We start from the raw sequence: 17,910 nt of genomic DNA, 5'->3' as shown, positions 1-17,910 counted from the left end.
TTGTGAAATTCTTATTCATTTCTTTTCCCTGTTTTATTTTTCTATTGGGTTTTTTTAAATTGATTCATAGGAGTTCTTTGTGTGTTCTGATACTAATCCTTTGTTGTTTGTATGTATTGCAAATATTTTCTCTTTTTCATTAATTTTACATAGTCCTTTAATGAACAAAGCTTGTAAGTAGTTAAATTTATATCTTTTCAAGTTTGGGGTCATGTAAAGAAATCCTTCCCTTTAACAAGGTTATAATGATATTCTCTTACATCGTCTTCTAAAAATGTAATAGTTTTGCACTTCACACTTAGGTCTTTAATCCTCCTGAAATGTTCTTTTTCTTTTACTTTTTCTTTCTTTCTTTATTTTGATATGGTATGAATTGATCTATAATAATTTCATTTTTTCCCCGAATTGATACCTAGTTATCCATTTATTGAAAACTGCATCCTTTCCTCACTGAGTTGCAGTACCACCTCTGTCACGTTTCAAGTGTCCAAAGATATGTGCTTTGTTTCCAGACTCTCTTTTCTGGTCTGTTTGTTTATCCCTGCACTGATATCACACTGTCCTAATTATTTTAGCCTTGTGATGAGTCTTGATATCTTGATAGTGCAAGTCCCTCTACTTTTTGTTTTAAAGAACATGTTGGCTCTTGCCTCTCTATTTAAATTTTAGATTCAGCCTGTCAATTATACACATGCCGCCCCAAGAAAGAGAATGAAAGAAAAGAAGAAAGAAAATAACTTGTTGAGATTTTGATATGAAATTGCTTTGAATCCATAGATGAATCTGGGAAGAACTGATTTCTTTACAATGTTGTCTTTCAATAAGTGAGCCTTTATTTATCTCTTCTTTATTATTTTAAAATAAAGTTTTATAATTTTCTGCTTATAGGACTTGCTGTAGTTTGAGAGATTTATTCCCAGGACTTTATATTTTCAAAGTGCTATAAATAAAATTGTTCAAATTTTTTTTCATTTGGTGTATAACAAAGGCAATTTTTAAATAGATTTTGTGTGTTGCAACCTTATTAAACTGTCTTATTCTGATAATAAATTGTTATATTCCTTAGGATAGTCTATATTCATAATCAGTTTATCTAAGAAGAAAGTTTTATTTCTTTTTCCCAACTTACCTGTTTTCTTGCCTGATTTTGCTGGCTAAGCCTTCCAATAGCTAACACCCTTATCTTGTTCTTAATCTTAAAGGGAGTGCATTTAATGTTACTCTTTGTCAAGTTAGAGAAGCTTCTTTCTGTTCCTACACCTAGAAGTTTTATCATAAGTGGATATTGAATTTTATGTAAGCATTTTTCTGTATCCTTTGAGATGATTGTATGATTTTCCCCCTTCAATGAATGTAGGTAATCATATTATGTGAATTTCTTTTAACCCCAAACCAATCTTGCATTCTTGGAATAAATGCATTTTAGTCACAATATTTTATCTTACTAGATTATTTTTGTTATTATTATTTAGGATATTTCCATATATTTAATGAGTAAAGCTGGCTTGTTTTTTGCTTTTTCTTTTTTCTTTTTCATACTTATCTTTATCAGGGTTTGGTATCAAGGTTATGCTGGCCTCATAAAACGTTTGGAAGTGCTTCCTTTTTTTTAACCCCATTCTGGAAAAGGTGTATAGGATTGGAATTATTTTTTCCTTGAATTTTTGGAAGCAAGCAGAGTAAAATTGTCTGGGCTTTTCATTTTCTTTTTGGGGTGATTTTTATCTACTAATTCAGTTTCTTCAAATGCTGTGGGACTCTTTGGCTTTTTTTTTTTTTTTTTCCCCTTCTTGAGTCAATCTTGATAAGTTATAGTTTCTAGAGAGTTATCTGTTTCTAAGTTTTAATTTTATTGGTTCACAATATCTTTTTTGGTTTCTGTGACATTTTTTGATTGTGCCTTTTCTGTTATCCTTAAATTATTTGCTCCTTCTCTTTTATTTTATTTTAACATACCAGATGTTTGTAAGTTATATGATTCTTTTGAAAGAACCGAGGTGATGTTTCTGTTATGTGTTTTTCCCCCTATTTCATTAATTTTTAGTCTTACCTTTATTAATGCCTTTCTTCTGTTCTCTTTAGATTAATTTCTTTCTTCTTTCTCAGTACTTAATCCTTATATTTTCTGTACCATTTGATTATAGTACTAAACTACCCTGTCCTTGCAGCTCTGTCTTCTCTGGCTCCTGAGGCACACTGCTCTTGAGGGAGTTGTTTCCTACTTTTCTAACTGCTTCCTCTGACTCTTTGTCTTTACAAAGGTGCCCTCTTACCTTCAACCTTCTTTTCTCTATATGTGGTCTCCAGCCTACCATGATTCGAACTTGGGATTTTTCAACTTTATGATGGTGCAAAAACCATATGCACTCAGTAGAAACCATACTTCGAATCCTGAATTTTGATCTTTTCCTGGGCTAGATGCTGGGCGGCAGCCACAGCTCACAGTCAGCCACATGATCGGGAGGGGAAACAGCTGCACCTATGCAGCCATTCGTTTTTCACTTTCAGTACATTATTCAGTAAATTACATGAGATAGTCAACATTAAGTGTTCTGAGCACATTTAAGGTGGGTCAGGCTAAGCTGTGATGTTCTGTAGATTAGGTGTGTTAAATGCATTTTTGACTCATGATATTTTCAATTTAGGAAGGGTTTATCATCAGAACGTAACCCCATCGTTAGTTAAGGAAGATCTATACATATATCCATTCTTAATTAATAGACATTTTTACTCTCCTAATATCAACTACCACTTCTCTGTGAGTGAATTTAGGTAGAATCAGGGACCCATTCCTTGTCTTACCTCTTCCACTAACTAGCTATGACATCTTGAGCCATTGATTTAATATCCCTTAATCTCTGTTTCTTCACCAAGGAGGTGTTGTATACAAAATCTGTGAAGTTTACCTCAGTAATACTGTTCTAGTGACAACCTTATAAACTCCTCAGCTGTGGCCTCTGTCATTTCTAAATTCCTCTGGATCACCTTTCTTAGATGTTTTATTAGGGTTTCTCAAACTCTATACTATATCTTATGTTAAACTTCTTATATAATTCACCCTCTCCCCCAGCCTTTTAATTTCCCTGGTTGCTCCTTTGGATGTTGCTGTTTTCTCAGGCACGCGTTTGGTTTTGGCTCCCAGCATCCCCGTCTCTCCATACCGTCTTCATCCTCAAGTCTGATTAGGGTGCATGTGTGTGTGTATCTGTTCCCCTCTCCTTTCTTTAGCCCAGATTATGTCATTATGTTCTACAAGAATGATTTCTATGTAATGTCTACTTTCTTCTACCTCTCACCTCCCAATGGAGCCTCAGCACCTTAATTTTTTAAAAAATACCTGCCTTAGACCTCTGCTTATCTGAGTTGTTGTCTAAGTATTTTTTTTCACCAAACCATGCTTTCGATGTCATACCTTTATGCCACCCCTCCCCACCCCCAAGAGGCTGAGCCAGGGCACTTAAATAGTATTACCTGTAGGACATTGGAGTAGGCTTTGTAGCAGGGATACCAGAAATGTGTCAGTCTTGCATTATATAGTTCTTTGTGATTTCCAAGAAGCTTGTTATCATTTTTATGAGAACTTGAAAATGGAACCAGTGTGTGGAATTTTTATGGTCTCCATGAGAGTGAAATATTTGGTTCTGGAAGACATCTTCATTTGGTGATATGTTAATCTCTAAGTGCTTGTCTCTGTTTTTCAAAATCTTATATTCTTTTAGCGTTGTTGATTTATTTAATATATCTTGAGCATGTTTCTCTAATGGTACACAATCTTAAAATCTTGATGTTTAAGTAATGATTTCCTGCATCAAGATAGAGACAGCAGCTAATGACAAAATGTGCAACTTTAAAATAGTGAAACTTCTCTATGTGGCTTATGGAAGTGACCCTAGTTACCTTAAATTTTATTTCATAGTAGTTTCTCACTACTTGACACAAGCATGTACTCTTTTAATTTCATTAGCTGTATATGTCTAAGTAGTTCTATATTTCCTATCTATGAGAAATTTTAGGAAAAACCGTAAGAGAACGATCACTATGGGCTTTTTCAAGGAGGTGAAATATATGTACACTTTTTAAATAATTATCTCAAAGAAACCTTAAAGAGCTCTTGTGAGTCATGTGATCTACCTAATTATTCTATTAAAGTGATACATTTGCTAGCAGTTAGCTAGGATATATAATGGCAGAAGTTAGCATCCTTTTAGAAATACTGCCTGAGGTTTCTAACTTGTACTTTTTTAACTGTTCTGCTCTATGTGCACACACACAGGGGTGAGGATGAGAAGATGAGGTGTTCCAGTGGTAGGAAATGGAAGCTCAGTACCATGTTCACATGACTCAATGATTCTTGCAGGTTCCCATAGTCTGTTATATTTTATTCAGTACAAAGTATTCTGGTTATTTCTAAGTAAGAGCTGGATATAGTAATTTAAAAACAATGTATTATATCACTTAGAAAATACTTCTGGGTATTAGGGTGGTATGTCTTTCCATAGATTGCCTATTCTAACATTAGATTGCAGCACATGTGGTTAAAGGCACTGGCATAACATTTAGAAAAATTATAATGATAGCAGAGCCCTTGCTAATTAGATGCACGCCACAGTCTATACTTTGGGATTGAAGAAATCAGTAAAACCATTTTGTTTATCTTGTAAATGATTGCTTTTACTGTCAGATTGTCATTTATTAAGGCATTTTAAGTTAAGAGTAAATTCATCTCGGTCTTGGCAAAGTCACCTGTGAATTTCTTCTGTCCAAGCCAAGTACTGAGAAGGGAGAGACTAGAAGAGAGCCTTGGTACCCCCCTTAGAACTCTGTCTCTACCAGTCTTCACGACAGTATAATAATGATAATCTCTTCTTCAAGCCACCTTAGGTTTCATGCTTGTTCTGACCCCACTTGCTCCAATCACTGCTTTCCCTTCTGAACTAACACAATCTTATGATTGTAATTCATTATTTATAGTTTTGTTTCTGTTTCTTAAGCTTTATCTGTGTTCATGTACTTGTCCTACAGTACTACCTTTAGAAGAAAAATCATTTTACTGTATTTCCTTGTTCTTTTGAATCTCTTCTCCTCCTTGGAGGTACTCAGAAAAATGCTTATACAAAATAGGTGCTTGATAAATGCACCTGTTTCAGAAAACTCTGGTGCTCATTTCAGTTTTTGTGTTTTTCATAGTTATATTATTTTGCTTGCTTTCTAGGCACACAAACCAATGGTCTGGACTTTCAGAAGCAGCCTGTACCTGTTGGAGGAGCAATCTCAACAGCCCAGGCCCAGGCTTTCCTTGGACATCTCCATCAGGTAGAGTGTTCTGCCCAACCATATGTGAGAGTAACAAATGGAGGCATGGAACGCTAGGGCCTGGGGAAGTGATTTCAGAATGCGGGACTGTTTAAGTTGATTAAAGCCTGGTGCTATCAGCATCTAATCACATCATTCTGAATGGTTAGTATGGAATCCGATAGCTTAGTTGACTGTATAGCTATTGACCCCACAGCTGTGTGAACAAAAGAGTTCCTTGTTACAAACAGAATATATTTATAACAAATGGGTTACTGTTTTTGTGAGTGTGGTCTGTGGTGGCTGACTGAAGGTAGTAAATGACCAAGTCATCCAAACTGATGTAGCTGCCATTGCCTGAGACCTGCTATGTAAGGCTCTGAGCTCACAGCTCATAGCCCTTCTTTAAAACAGTTTCAAACCATTTTGATTTGGGCTACTCAGAGCCTTTGCTTGACTGTGAACCCCCTGGTTTGGGGTTCAACTTTATTACCCTTATGTTACATGAATTTCTCCCAAGTCTAACACAGGCTGTGGATTCTGTTCATCCACATTTTAGCTTTAAGGTATACGGAAAGGGAATATAAAAACAAACATTGACTCCCCAAGAGTTTTGGGATGTGGGAACTGGTTGAAAATGGAAAGTAAATAAAACAATGAAAACATTTGGGATATAGATGATCAGACTGTCTCAACCCCTTGATTTATGTTAACATAAATGAAGATTTATTTATGATAAATTTATTTATGACTTATCAGAGCAATACTTTGTGTAACTTGGTGATCTTTACCTCACATAAACCCTAGAACCAATTTAGTGTTCAAATTGTGTTTGTCAGCAGTGTTGGTGGTAGTGACTTTAGTGATGATAGTGCCTGATGGTATTAGTGGTAGAGGTTCAATGAAAAGCACATATGGACATAAAATAATAGATATTCAATAATTATTTGTTGAACAAATGAATGAATGGCAAAATATACAGGAATACAGAGGAAGAAATGATTAACTCATCCTGTATAGTCTAAGACATTTATCATAAAGAGGATGATTTTTGAGCCAAGTTTTAAAGGTTGTTGGGAGCTAGCTAAATGGAGTTGTAAAGGGATGCTCTCACTTTTTATTTTCAACTTTTATTTTGAAAACTTTCAAATCTATAGAAAAGTTATAATCGTAGAACAATTTTCAACCAAAAGCTCTTCATCTGGCATCACTAGTTGTTACTTTATTACCATATATGCTTAATCTGTGTGTGTTTGTACACATACATTTTGTGTGTTTATATATATGTCAACTTGTCCCATTATTGTGATACTGAATTTGATCATTTGATTAAGGTAGAGTCTCAGATTTGTCTACTGTAAAGGTAACTTTCTTCTTCATAATTAGTAAATAATGAGGAGATAAAGTTAAGACTTGTAAATATCTTGTTCCTCAACAAACTTTTACCCAGAAACATCATGATTTAAATAAAATTACAAAGAAACTTTATCTCCTTTAAATCTTTGTACCTGAAACTCTTTCCTCTGGCTCTTTGACTGACTTCTTAGCCTTTGGTCTTAAACATACTATCTTTTCATATAGTTCTCCCTTTTACACTATGTCTAAAATGTGTTCTCTAGAAATCTCTGGATTTTGTTCTGTTTTAGGTGCTTTTCTTCTCTTTTCTCTCTCTTTTTTGTTTTTTTTTTGGGGGGGGGAGGGTTCTTATTTCAATTCACAGGACTTTCAGTTTAAATAAAGGACACAGCACTCAGTTAATTTTAGTTAGCTCTTAACTCTATACTGATCTCCATACCAACACTTATATTTAAGTTCAGGAAATCTTGATGCTATGTGATAAATCCAAAATGGAATTCTTATCTTCATGTTAATGACACTATCATTTTCTGAGTCTTCCAAATTTGAACCTGGAATAATACATGACTTTTTTTTTCTTCATCTATATCCAGTCAGTTGCCACGATCCTATGTAGGACCTTGAAATACTTTTCATGTTTCCTACTTCTAATTCCCACTGCTGCCATTCTAGGGTTGGTTTCCATTTATTCTATCCTAGTTTATATAACAATCCAGTTATTTTGTACAATGTTGCTCAATTTGGATTTGTCTGATGTTTCACCACAATTAGATCAGGTTATATACTTTGGGAAGGAATACACTATAAATAACGCTTGGTTCTAACTCAGTAAAACATACATTTGTAGAGGCTTGTTGATGACAACCTCTAATGATGGATGTCAACAGTATTAGACTAGAACTTCCCCGATTTCTTTACTTAATAGGTCCAGCTCGCTGGAACAAGTTTACAGGCTGCTGCTCAGTCTTTAAATGTACAGGTAAGCTGGGACATGGGATTATGGATCAATTTTTCTATTCATTTTTACCATATTTTTCTAATTTTCTGTAATGAGTATGCAATAATTTTATAATGAAAATACTTAGAATTATTACTTTTTTTCTTACTGAATCTCATAAAGATTTAAATAATGATAATCGTTGCTATTAATGAAAAGCCATTTTATATTATGCCACTGTGAATGTCCAAAGGTGAACAAGAAAAGTCTACTTTCAAAGTTTTATATGTAAGTTCGGTAAAAATGTTTCTCAGTTGTACAGCCATAACACATGCCTAAACACAAAGCCAAAGAATACCTTAAATGTCCTTTTGTTTCCAAATGTCTTTTTATTTATCATTTTTCGTATCTTAGGAAAACACTATAGTATAGGAAAGAGCACTGGAATGAAAGACGGAGGTCCTAGGTTTGAATTCTCATTCTGCCACTAACTAGCTGTTTGAACTTCGGCAAGTCACTTAACCTCCTGGGGCGCATTTTTTTCTTATATAGTTGGCCCTCCCTATCCCCGGGGTCCACATCTGCTGGTACAGAGGGCTGGCTGACTGTCAGGGACTTGAGCATCCACAGATTTTGGTGTCCATGGGGCGTCCTGGGACTAATCCTCTGTGGATACCAAGGGGCAACTGCATGTATATAAGTGGGGAAGTTTAGAAGATCGCCAGGGGTTCTTTCTGCTCTAAAATGTTGTGAGTTTGAGGATTGCAATCAAACATATTTATAAACATTAATGGGCTTCATACAGTCAAAATTTTGAAGACAACACTTAAATCTGGGTGCTTTGTTTCTATGAACCATATGGTGAAACTTGCAAAGTTCAAGTATAATGCATGACTCCATAATATTTCAATCAACCTGCTCCGTCCTTTCATTATAGTGTTTAGGTAACTAACAGTCAAGAGGAAAAAACAGTATTCTGGAAGGTTGATTTCAGTGTTGCTAATGACTAAAGACCTTGGGTTGAGCATTCCATGAAACCGAGTGGAGTATGGACCTAGTAACACATGGAGACAAGAAGAGAAAAGAAAAGGAGATAATGTGACCTTACTTTCTGAGAGAGGAGGCGGAAAATTGCCTTGGTTGCCATGGTAAACTTTCATCCCTTAGAGAGATGTTGGCAAACAGGCTGAATCTCCAGTGCGGAATGTTTACAGTCTTGCACTGTAATTATCTCTCAATGACTGGCAGAATTAATCAGAGCCTTTATGTTAATTAGCCTTGCTGCAGTCCCCAAAACAGGTGGTGGGAAATATGCAAATCTATGCAGAATTTTCATGCTCTGCATAACCAGTTTTAATTACCATAAAATTTTCTCTCAGTGCCCCTTTCCAGGAGTATGTTCTCTTTCCCTCTTGACTGCAGCATTTTCCCTCTAAGTTTGTGTGTTACTTGATGGGGGATGCTAAATTTATAGTTCTTCAAAATATTAGACGAAAAGTTCTGTGGGTCAAGTAATCAATTTATAAGATGGTCTATAAGGAAGTTTTAGACTGACCACCAAAGACATGTCAAAATGTTGGAATGGAGGGTCTGTCTAATGTAAACAAAGGTTGAAATTGTATTCTTCACTTACTCCTTACTTCCAGAGTTGAGGATTTGGGTTTGTGAAAAATTCTGTTGACTTGTGGAGGACCAAATTATTTTTTCTTCTTAAAAATTATAATTGCAGCTTTGCTGATATTGGAACAAAAAGTCTGAAAACTTAATACGTAAAATTAGGAAAATACAAAGGTTTAGAAGAAAGGAAAAGAAAACTCATGATTAGATAAGTCTGTATTGTAAATAATTCTTAAAACATGGAATTGTGAGTACTTTTTTTAAAATCAACTATTTTAAATCTTTTATTCCCCCCCCCACTTCAGTCTAAATCTAATGAAGAATCGGGGGATTCACAGCAGCCAAGCCAGCCTTCCCAGCAGCCTTCAGTGCAGGCAGCCATTCCCCAGACCCAGCTCATGCTGGCTGGAGGACAGATAACTGGGGTAAGTTTTCACTGAGAGATTTGTAACAAACTTTCTCTGTGTCAGAACTGCCATTGGGGGACTTCCCTGACAGTCCAGTGGTTTAGACTTTGCCTTCCAGTGCAGGGGGTGTGGATTTGATCCCTGGTCAGGGAGCTAAGGTCCCACATGCCTCACTGTCAAAAAACCAAAACATAAAACAGAAGCAATATTGTAACAAATTAAATAAAGACTTTTAAAAAATGGTCCACATCCAAAAAAATCTTTCAAAAAATAAAAAACTGCCATTGGCCAGTATCTGATTAGAACTGTTGGCTGTAGCAGACAGTAACACGGCTATGCCTGGCACTATTATGTCTTTAAACGAACTTCCTGCACTGTAAGCAGCTCTGAGAAAGGAACTATCTTTGTCATGAGTTTTCAGGGTATTTTTTCTTACTATTGCAGATATGCTCTGGGTAAACTAAGGACTTTTTAAAATTCACGTTTCAACCGTTGCTTCGTCATGCAGTGGCATCACGATCCCATGGTTGAGACAGTTACAGTGATGAAACTGTAGTTGTCAGTTTGGAGTTATAACATCACTGCAGAGTAATGGATTAGTACCTACAAAAGAAAAACATTTTAAGTTACCGTATAGTGTTCTAAAATGAAACTTCTGATCTCGTATCCTGGCTCTGTAGTTTACTGTATTGGCTAATTACTTCATCTCTCTGTGCCTCAGTTTTCCTTCAGTTAAATGAAGATGTTAATAATACTTATCTAACAGTATTGTTTTAAAGATTAAGAGTAATAACATATAAAACTCACAGAACAGTGCTTGGCATGTAGTAGCATTCAATAAATGTCATCTGTTTTTATCGACAGTAAATTGGCCTGTGCAAATATATTAAGCTTTAAACTTTTGAGCTGTCTTCACTCTGAGACATCATTAAAAATATTTTTCCAATGTTGAAAATTTGTCTATTAAGTTATCTTTTGGGGGGGTCGAGAGGAGTGGTAAGGAAGTCATTTGTTACTCAATTCACATCACATCAACCCACAAAATTTTTTATTTCCTTCATTTCAGTTAAGTTTGTTTTGGCAGTGGTGGAAGGCTCTTTTAAGAACTGTTGCAAACTTGTTTATGAAATCCCATCAGTAGAGACTAATATATGTTTACATATTATATAAAATATTTATAAACATGTATCTCGAAGCGTATTGGGTTTTTGAATGATTTGATTTTGATTCTTATATCTCTAACGCACAAACTATATCGGACCCTTTTTGAAAGAGGATTGTGCCATTAAGTGACTGTACATGCGCTTCAGAATATTCCTTCTTGGTTTGATCAGAACATGTCACCAAAAAGAAGGTAGAACATATTTATGCGCAAGAGGGAAGAGATATGGGAACATATGTGTATGTATAACTGATTCACTTTGTTATAAAGCAGAAGCTAACACACCATTGTGGAGCAATTATACTCCAATAAAGATGTAAAAAAAAAAAAACATACTTATCACTTTAAGTGTGTTTGAAATAAGTTGCATTATGAAAGCAAGTTTAAATCTTCAAACACATTTCCTGTTTTCTTTGGGTTTTGTTTTGAGTGACTAGTGTTTACAATAGTTAGAGACACTTGGGATTCCAGGTTCAGAATGGCTGGAGCTTCTATTAAACTTGGGCATTAGGATTCATTTGCATGTAAAGAGAGCGGCTGTCACCACCTGTTTCACAGAGATAATGTGTTGGGAAGAGGATGTAAAGTTGCAGAGACCCAATGCTTTCAATAACAGAAAAGGCTGTTGGGGAGGAGGCTGTAGGGACTTGGAAAAGAAACAAATGGACCTCATATTCTTTAGTCATATCTTAGGACATAATGAAAATGATGGAATATGGCAGGGATTCATGCTAATGGGAAGCAGCTGGGCCTTATCAGTTCTTTCCTGGTCAGATCCAGCATCCTTGTTCTTCATTCATCTGACTAATCACTTGCTGTTCTGTTGGGTGTAAATTTCTTTTCATATCCTGTCAGCATTGATTCTTTTTTTTCTTGCTTACTAGTTAATTACTTTTTTGCCTGAACCCTAGGGCCTTGGACAAGCTTGAGTGATTAAGTCCAGAGTGAGGACCACCATTTTAATTTAAATGGTCTGCTAGTACTGGTAGCTTGATGGCTAATGAACATTTTATTTTAGCCTCATGCTAACCATGTGAAGTTGGGTAGCTAAGGTTTAATACCACTTGAGTTGCTTACTTCAAAGCAGTGGCCTTGCATTAGAGGCCAGTCTCCTTCAACCCTTTCCGACTGTTTGTCCTGATTTTGTTTAGCTGACTTTGACGCCAGCCCAGCAACAGTTATTACTACAGCAGGCACAGGCACAGGCACAGCTGCTGGCTGCTGCAGTGCAACAGCATTCCGCCAGCCAACAGCACAGTGCTGCTGGGGCCACCATCTCAGCCTCCGCCGCCACGCCCATGACTCAGATCCCCCTGTCTCAGCCCATCCAGATCGCACAGGTGAGTGAGTAACTCTCATAGCTGGGGCAGGAAGGGAGGAATAAAATGGCAGGTCTTCTTTGGTATTAAGCTTACTTTCTGATTGTAAGTGTGAGGTAAGTGGTGTAGCCTTCTTTACCACTGAACTAGAAATAATACATTTGTTTGCTTATTTGAGTTGATATTATAAACACATAACTGATTATTTGAATAACTGACTGTTTATATTAAGTGACAATTCTTGAATAATTGGCTGGCGTATTTCTGAAGCAGGGGATTACTGTATTTATTTTAATTAGCTAATTACAGCAGGCATGGGTTCTTTCATGTGCTCTGCAGTGAATGTTGCCACCCATGTGTGAGAGAAACTGCGCGTCATCTTTCCGCTAGAGTGATTAGCTCTGTGCAGAATTGCATTAGAGTGTTGTTTGGCTTTAATTTTCGCATTTTAAGTCAAAGTATCCAGAGATAATAAAAATTTATTTAAGAGGCATAGACAGTTCTACCAAGGAGGGAAAAAGGTAAATGAAATCCTTTATCTCAAGGAGAGGAAAGAAGTATAAGTAGTCATATCAGTGAAATGTATGAAGAGTTATTATGAGTCTAGTGCAGATAATTATCTTTATCCCCCCAGAGAAGGCTCAGAAATAGACTTAAATTGTAGCTAGAGTTTGACTAAACATTAAAAAAGAACCAATTAACTAAAAGTGTACAGAATAGATGTCAGGCTAATCTTTATGACTATTATATACAATCTTTATCGGATCATGTTTTTATTTTGGCCATTTTTTTCATCACCAAATAAATGTTTTTAGTGCCTAAGCTGTGAGACTCTATGTTGACATTATTCTAATAAGATAATATACATGAAAGCATGTTGAAAATTATAAAGTACTAGGCCAATATAAGCAAGTTTAATATGTTGTAGATCAGATTTTTATATGGATAGCTATTTTTTTTTAATTTTTACACTGATTTCTCAGTTGAGTTAGATAGGCTGGTGCCATATTTCATGAATCATTATAAATCTTTTAATTTATTGATGTAAGTTCAGACGTAGCACTCTCAATTTTTGCTTAACAAGAGAAAACTCTAATCAAACACTTAAAGACTCAACATATTCTTTTCTCACTTGAGAGAAAAACCCATATTGGTCTCTACATGTTAAAAACACAACCATAAGCATTTGTTCTGAGGGAATTTTAAATAACTATTGAAAATTAGATATAGCACAAGTCACGACACAATATATGCCCACAGAAATAACAAGTCCTTGTAGCAGCTCCAGGTTTCTTCACATGCTTTGTGAATGCACCCAGAGCACATCCTTGTTGGGAGTTTATAAGAATGTCAGATATTGGGGCCTCCCTGGTGGCGCAGTGGTTGAGAGTCCGCCTGCCGATGCAGGGGATACGGGTTCGTGCCCCGGTCTGGGAGGATCCCATATGCCGCGGAGCGGCTGGGCCCGTGAGCCATGGCTGCTGAGCCTGCGCATCCGGAGCCTGTGCTCCGCAACGGGAGAGGCCACAACAGTGAGAGGCCCGCATACCACAAAAAAAAAAAAAAAAAAAAAAAAAAGAATGTCAGATATTGACTCTTCTTTATTTGGTTGGCAGAATTCATCATCTGGGAACCTTAAGATTAAGCAAGCTTTTATTTCAGAGTCTCCAATCCATGTGTTAATCCTAATTTTTTAGGATCTGCAACAACTGCAACAACTTCAGCAGCAGAATCTCAACCTGCAACAGTTTGTATTGGTACATCCAACCACCAACCTGCAACCAGCGCAGTTTATCATCTCACAGACGCCCCAGGGCCAGCAGGGTGAGCGCCTCCTTAGAGCTTATTAGTGGTATGGTACACCAAGGCTGTCCACTTGTGTGACATACATGCTGACTACTGTCATTTTGGCCCAGAAGCTGTCCATTAGAACAGTGTTTTTATTAAATTTTATTTAACTTTAAGCTCAGTATTTCACGTTGAGAAAAATACTTTTTTTGTCATGCATACCTAATTATTGAAGGTCATCCTTCACTGCCTTTCATCTGTTTAATCAGTAAGGAGGATCATGAGTTTGGCCAAAATTCTAAATTAAATCCTTCAACATGCTGAACATACATTGGATAAGTTGCTTTTATGTTTTGATAGTTTTTCATGGGAATGTGTTCAAAGAATGGGCTGAGCATTTTAAGTATACACTTCTAACAATCATTTGTTTTCTTTTAAAGTTTAAGAAGGAGAGGGTGTCATGTTAGAAATTGTGCAAATTTTGCGAATTATAAAAAACATCTTCAAGACCTTTTAGTGCTGAATATTGTTGTGTTACTGCTGTATAAAGTTCAATCATGTTTGTAATGGAATCAGTATAGACAGTATCAGAGTATCAAGGCTTCAACTCAAGGAACATTAGTGCATCTCTATTGATTCCTCATTATTTCTGTTTTTTTTGTTTTGTTTTTTTTTTTGTGGTACGCGGGCTTCTCACTGCTGTGGCCTCTCCCGTTGCGGAGCACAGGCTCTGGATGCGCAGGCTCAGCGGCCATGGCTCACGGGCCCAGCCGCTCCGCAGCATGTGGGGTCTTCCCAGACTGGGGCACGAGCCTGCATCCCCTGCATTGGCAGGCGGACTCGCAACCACTGCGCCACCAGGGAAGCCCCATTATTTCTGTTTTTTAGCCTTTTTTCTTCTTGATCATTCATTCCAAAATCTTTTGTTGTATAAATAACCTATTCCACTTTTAATGGATAGAATATCCTGCCCCTTTAATGACCTAGATAGTTCTCTGTCCCAGCATATACTAGCTGTTTCTAATGGCTTCTGGGTTAAGAAGTTGAGCTTTTTTTTTTTTTTTTTTTTTTTGGAGTTTCAAGCTGCTTCCATTTACAATTCTTCTTCACTTTCATCCATTCCTTGGGAAAATAAAGAATTGGCCAATCAGAGGTTATTTCAGGTTACGCTAAAGACATCTACCAGTTTTAGTTTGTTCCATATCTTCTTGACCAAATTGTATTTAACAAGACTGAATTTTAGGCAAATAAGACGTTAAGAGTTTTAAGGCTAGTAAGACTATCAGGGGATCAGTTGGAACTTTTCACTTCACTTTCTCATTTTTTCTTTTGCCATTTGTTCAAGGTAATCTTTAATGTTTGACATAAAATGTTTGTGTTTTACAGGTCTCCTGCAAGCGCAAAATCTTTTAACGCAACTACCTCAGCAAAGCCAAGCCAACCTCCTACAGTCGCAGCCAAGCATCACCCTCACCTCCCAGGTCGGTTTTCTTCCATGAGGGTTGCTTTCTTTTATCCTGTTGTCTTGAGACTCTTCGGGGATTTGTTTAACTTAAAACCACAACCCCTTAATAAAAATAATTCAAATAGTTTTCAAAAACTCACGAAAATTTCAAAGCTAGGCTTATCAGCTTGATAAAGCAGTGCTACTAAATTGATGTAGTCTTTGAAAATCTTCAAGGAGTCCCTATTTTCTTATATTTTCATAAAGAATAACTGTGTTAGCACCAAATGAATAATGAGTTCTGGCTGTTTGACCACCCTCCCCACCCTGATATTTGGCAGTAGAGATTACCACTTGAGCTAGACCTAGAGCCTGAGTTAAAACCCATCATTGCCCTTTGCTCTTTCTCAGAAACTGCAAAGAAGCTCTTATCTCTGTGTTTTATTCCATCTCAACTTTCAGATGTTGCTTTAGCTAATTTTTACCAGAGTTTAAGGCATCTGGAGGGTCTAGGCAGGTCTAGGCATCTAGAAGTTTAAGCTTTAGATCTAGTTCTGTTTCTTTCCTAGCTGTGACTCTGAGCATGTCCTTTCACCTCTCTGCACCTCTGTTTCCTCATAGGTAAATTAGGTGATTGAACTAGCTGATCCTGAATTCCCCTTCCATCTCTGATTCTCTTTGTCCATAATCGTGGAAGTTATCAGTTAATACTAACAAATTACTAGATTTGACAAAATTCAACAACTGTTTATGATAACAACTCTTCTAGGAATTAGGAGGTAACTTTCCCAACCTGCTAAAAGGCATCTACAAAAAAAACGTCATAAAGACCGAATACTTTCTCCCTAAGATCAGGAACAAGGATGTCCACTGTTACCACTTTTATTCAGCATTGCACTGAAGGGCCTAGCAAGGCAATAAGACAAGACAAATAAATAAAGGACATATAGATTAGAGAGGAAGAAGCAAAGTGTCTTAATTGGTAGATGACATGATTGTCTATGTAGAAAATCTAAATCCAAGGACTCCAAATCCAAGGAGTCTACAAAAAAGTTGCTGGAATTAATAATTGAGTTTAGCAAGTATGTAGGATACAAAGTCAATATACAAAAATCTATATACTAACAACAATCATTTGGAAATTGAAATTAAGGAGAAAAATACAGTAATTAGGGATAAATTTAACAGAACATTTGTAAAACCTATATATTGAAAACTACAAAATCTTGCTGAGTGAAATTGAAGAAGACCTAAATAAATGGAGAGATACAATGTGTTCATGAAGACTTTGGTTGTTAAAATGTGAGTTCTCTCCAAACTGATCTATAAATTCAACACAGTCCCAATTAATATCTACAGGCTTTCTGTGTAGCAATTTGCATGGTGTTTCTAACATTTGTACAGGATTGTAGAGGACATAGAATAGCCGAACAATTTTGAAAAGTAAGAAAGTTGATGTCAAGAATTATAAAAATACAGAATTATAAAATACAGTAATAAAGACAGTGTGGTAATGGCATATGACTAGAAATGGAACAGAAGTCCAGTACACTCACACATATAGAGCCAACTGATTTCCCACAAAGGTGCCTAAGGATTTCAGTGGGAAAAGGAAAGTCTTGTTTCAGGTGCTGAAACAATTTGCTAGCCATAGGCAAAAAAGAAAAAAGAAAAAAAAAAAAGAACCTTACTCCTTATTTCACAATGATATACAAAGGTTAATTTGAAAAGGGTTGCAGACCTAAACTTCTAGAAGAAAACTTAGGGGAAAATCTTTGTATCCTTGTGTAAGATAGTGATTTCTTAAGTGGGACACAAAAAGCACTAACTGTAAAAGGAAACAAATGATAAATTTAATTTCATAAAAATTAAAAGCTTCTGTTGAAAAAATAAAAAGAAAAGCCACAGACTGGAAGAAAATATTCTTAAAACTTATATCTAATAAAAGACTTGTATCCAGAATATATAAAGAACTCATACAACTCAATAAGAAAACGTGGTTTTTTTTTAAAGGGAGTGTATGCAAAATATTTGAATATACTTCACCAAAGAAGGCACGTAAATACCCAATAAGCATATGAAAAGATGCTCAAAATTATTAGTCATCAGGAAAATGCAAAAGAAATATCATTACACACCCATTAGAATGGGCAAAATTAAAAAGACTATAATAATACCAAGTGTTGATGAGAATATAAAGCAACTACAGCTCTTATATATTGCCTGTGGGGTTGCAAATTGGTACAGACACTTTGGAAAACATCTTGGCAGTTTTTTATAAAGTTAAATATACATGTACCTTATGACGCAGCAGTTCTACTCTTAGAAATGAATGCATTTGTCCACACAAAGACCTGTGTGTGACTGACTGTTCATAGCAGTTTTATTCGTAATCACCCCAAAGTGGAAACAGCCTAAACATTCATCAGCTGGTGAATAGATAACATGAATTTTGGCATATCTATATGATGGAATGTTACTCAGCCATAGAAGGAAATGTACTTCTGATACATTCAACGTCATGTATGAATTTCAGAAGCATTATGCTAAGTGAAAGAAGCCAAAAGCCTTATACATAAAAGACTGTA

At 36.1% G+C, this 17,910-nt stretch overlaps 1 protein-coding gene across 5 annotated transcripts in view; it reads left to right on the top strand.

Annotated features, from left to right (window-relative positions):
- POU2F1 (POU class 2 homeobox 1) overlaps positions 1 to 17,910 on the top strand; it is a gene marked incomplete at its 5' end in the record, with an annotated part of 173,465 nt that overhangs the window by 119,594 nt on the left and 35,961 nt on the right. For 4 of the 5 annotated variants that reach the window (XM_079726336.1, XM_079726335.1, XM_079726338.1 and 1 more), the window contains 6 exons: positions 5,213 to 5,313; positions 7,574 to 7,627; positions 9,508 to 9,627; positions 11,923 to 12,111; positions 13,788 to 13,914; positions 15,265 to 15,359. In XM_079726336.1, the coding sequence (XP_079582462.1) occupies positions 5,213 to 5,313; positions 7,574 to 7,627; positions 9,508 to 9,627; positions 11,923 to 12,111; positions 13,788 to 13,914; positions 15,265 to 15,359 (686 nt within the window). The remainder of the gene's footprint in view (positions 1 to 5,212; positions 5,314 to 7,573; positions 7,628 to 9,507; positions 9,628 to 11,922; positions 12,112 to 13,787; positions 13,915 to 15,264; positions 15,360 to 17,910) is intronic. The other variant, XM_079726339.1, reaches the window with a different exon arrangement.

The sequence above is a fragment of the Hyperoodon ampullatus genome (assembly GCF_949752795.1).
Source record: "Hyperoodon ampullatus genome assembly, chromosome: 2".
Taxonomy (NCBI): Eukaryota; Metazoa; Chordata; class Mammalia; order Artiodactyla; family Ziphiidae; genus Hyperoodon; species Hyperoodon ampullatus.
Note: the sequence above shows the minus strand (reverse complement) of the source record. Positions and strands in the feature narration are given on the sequence as shown.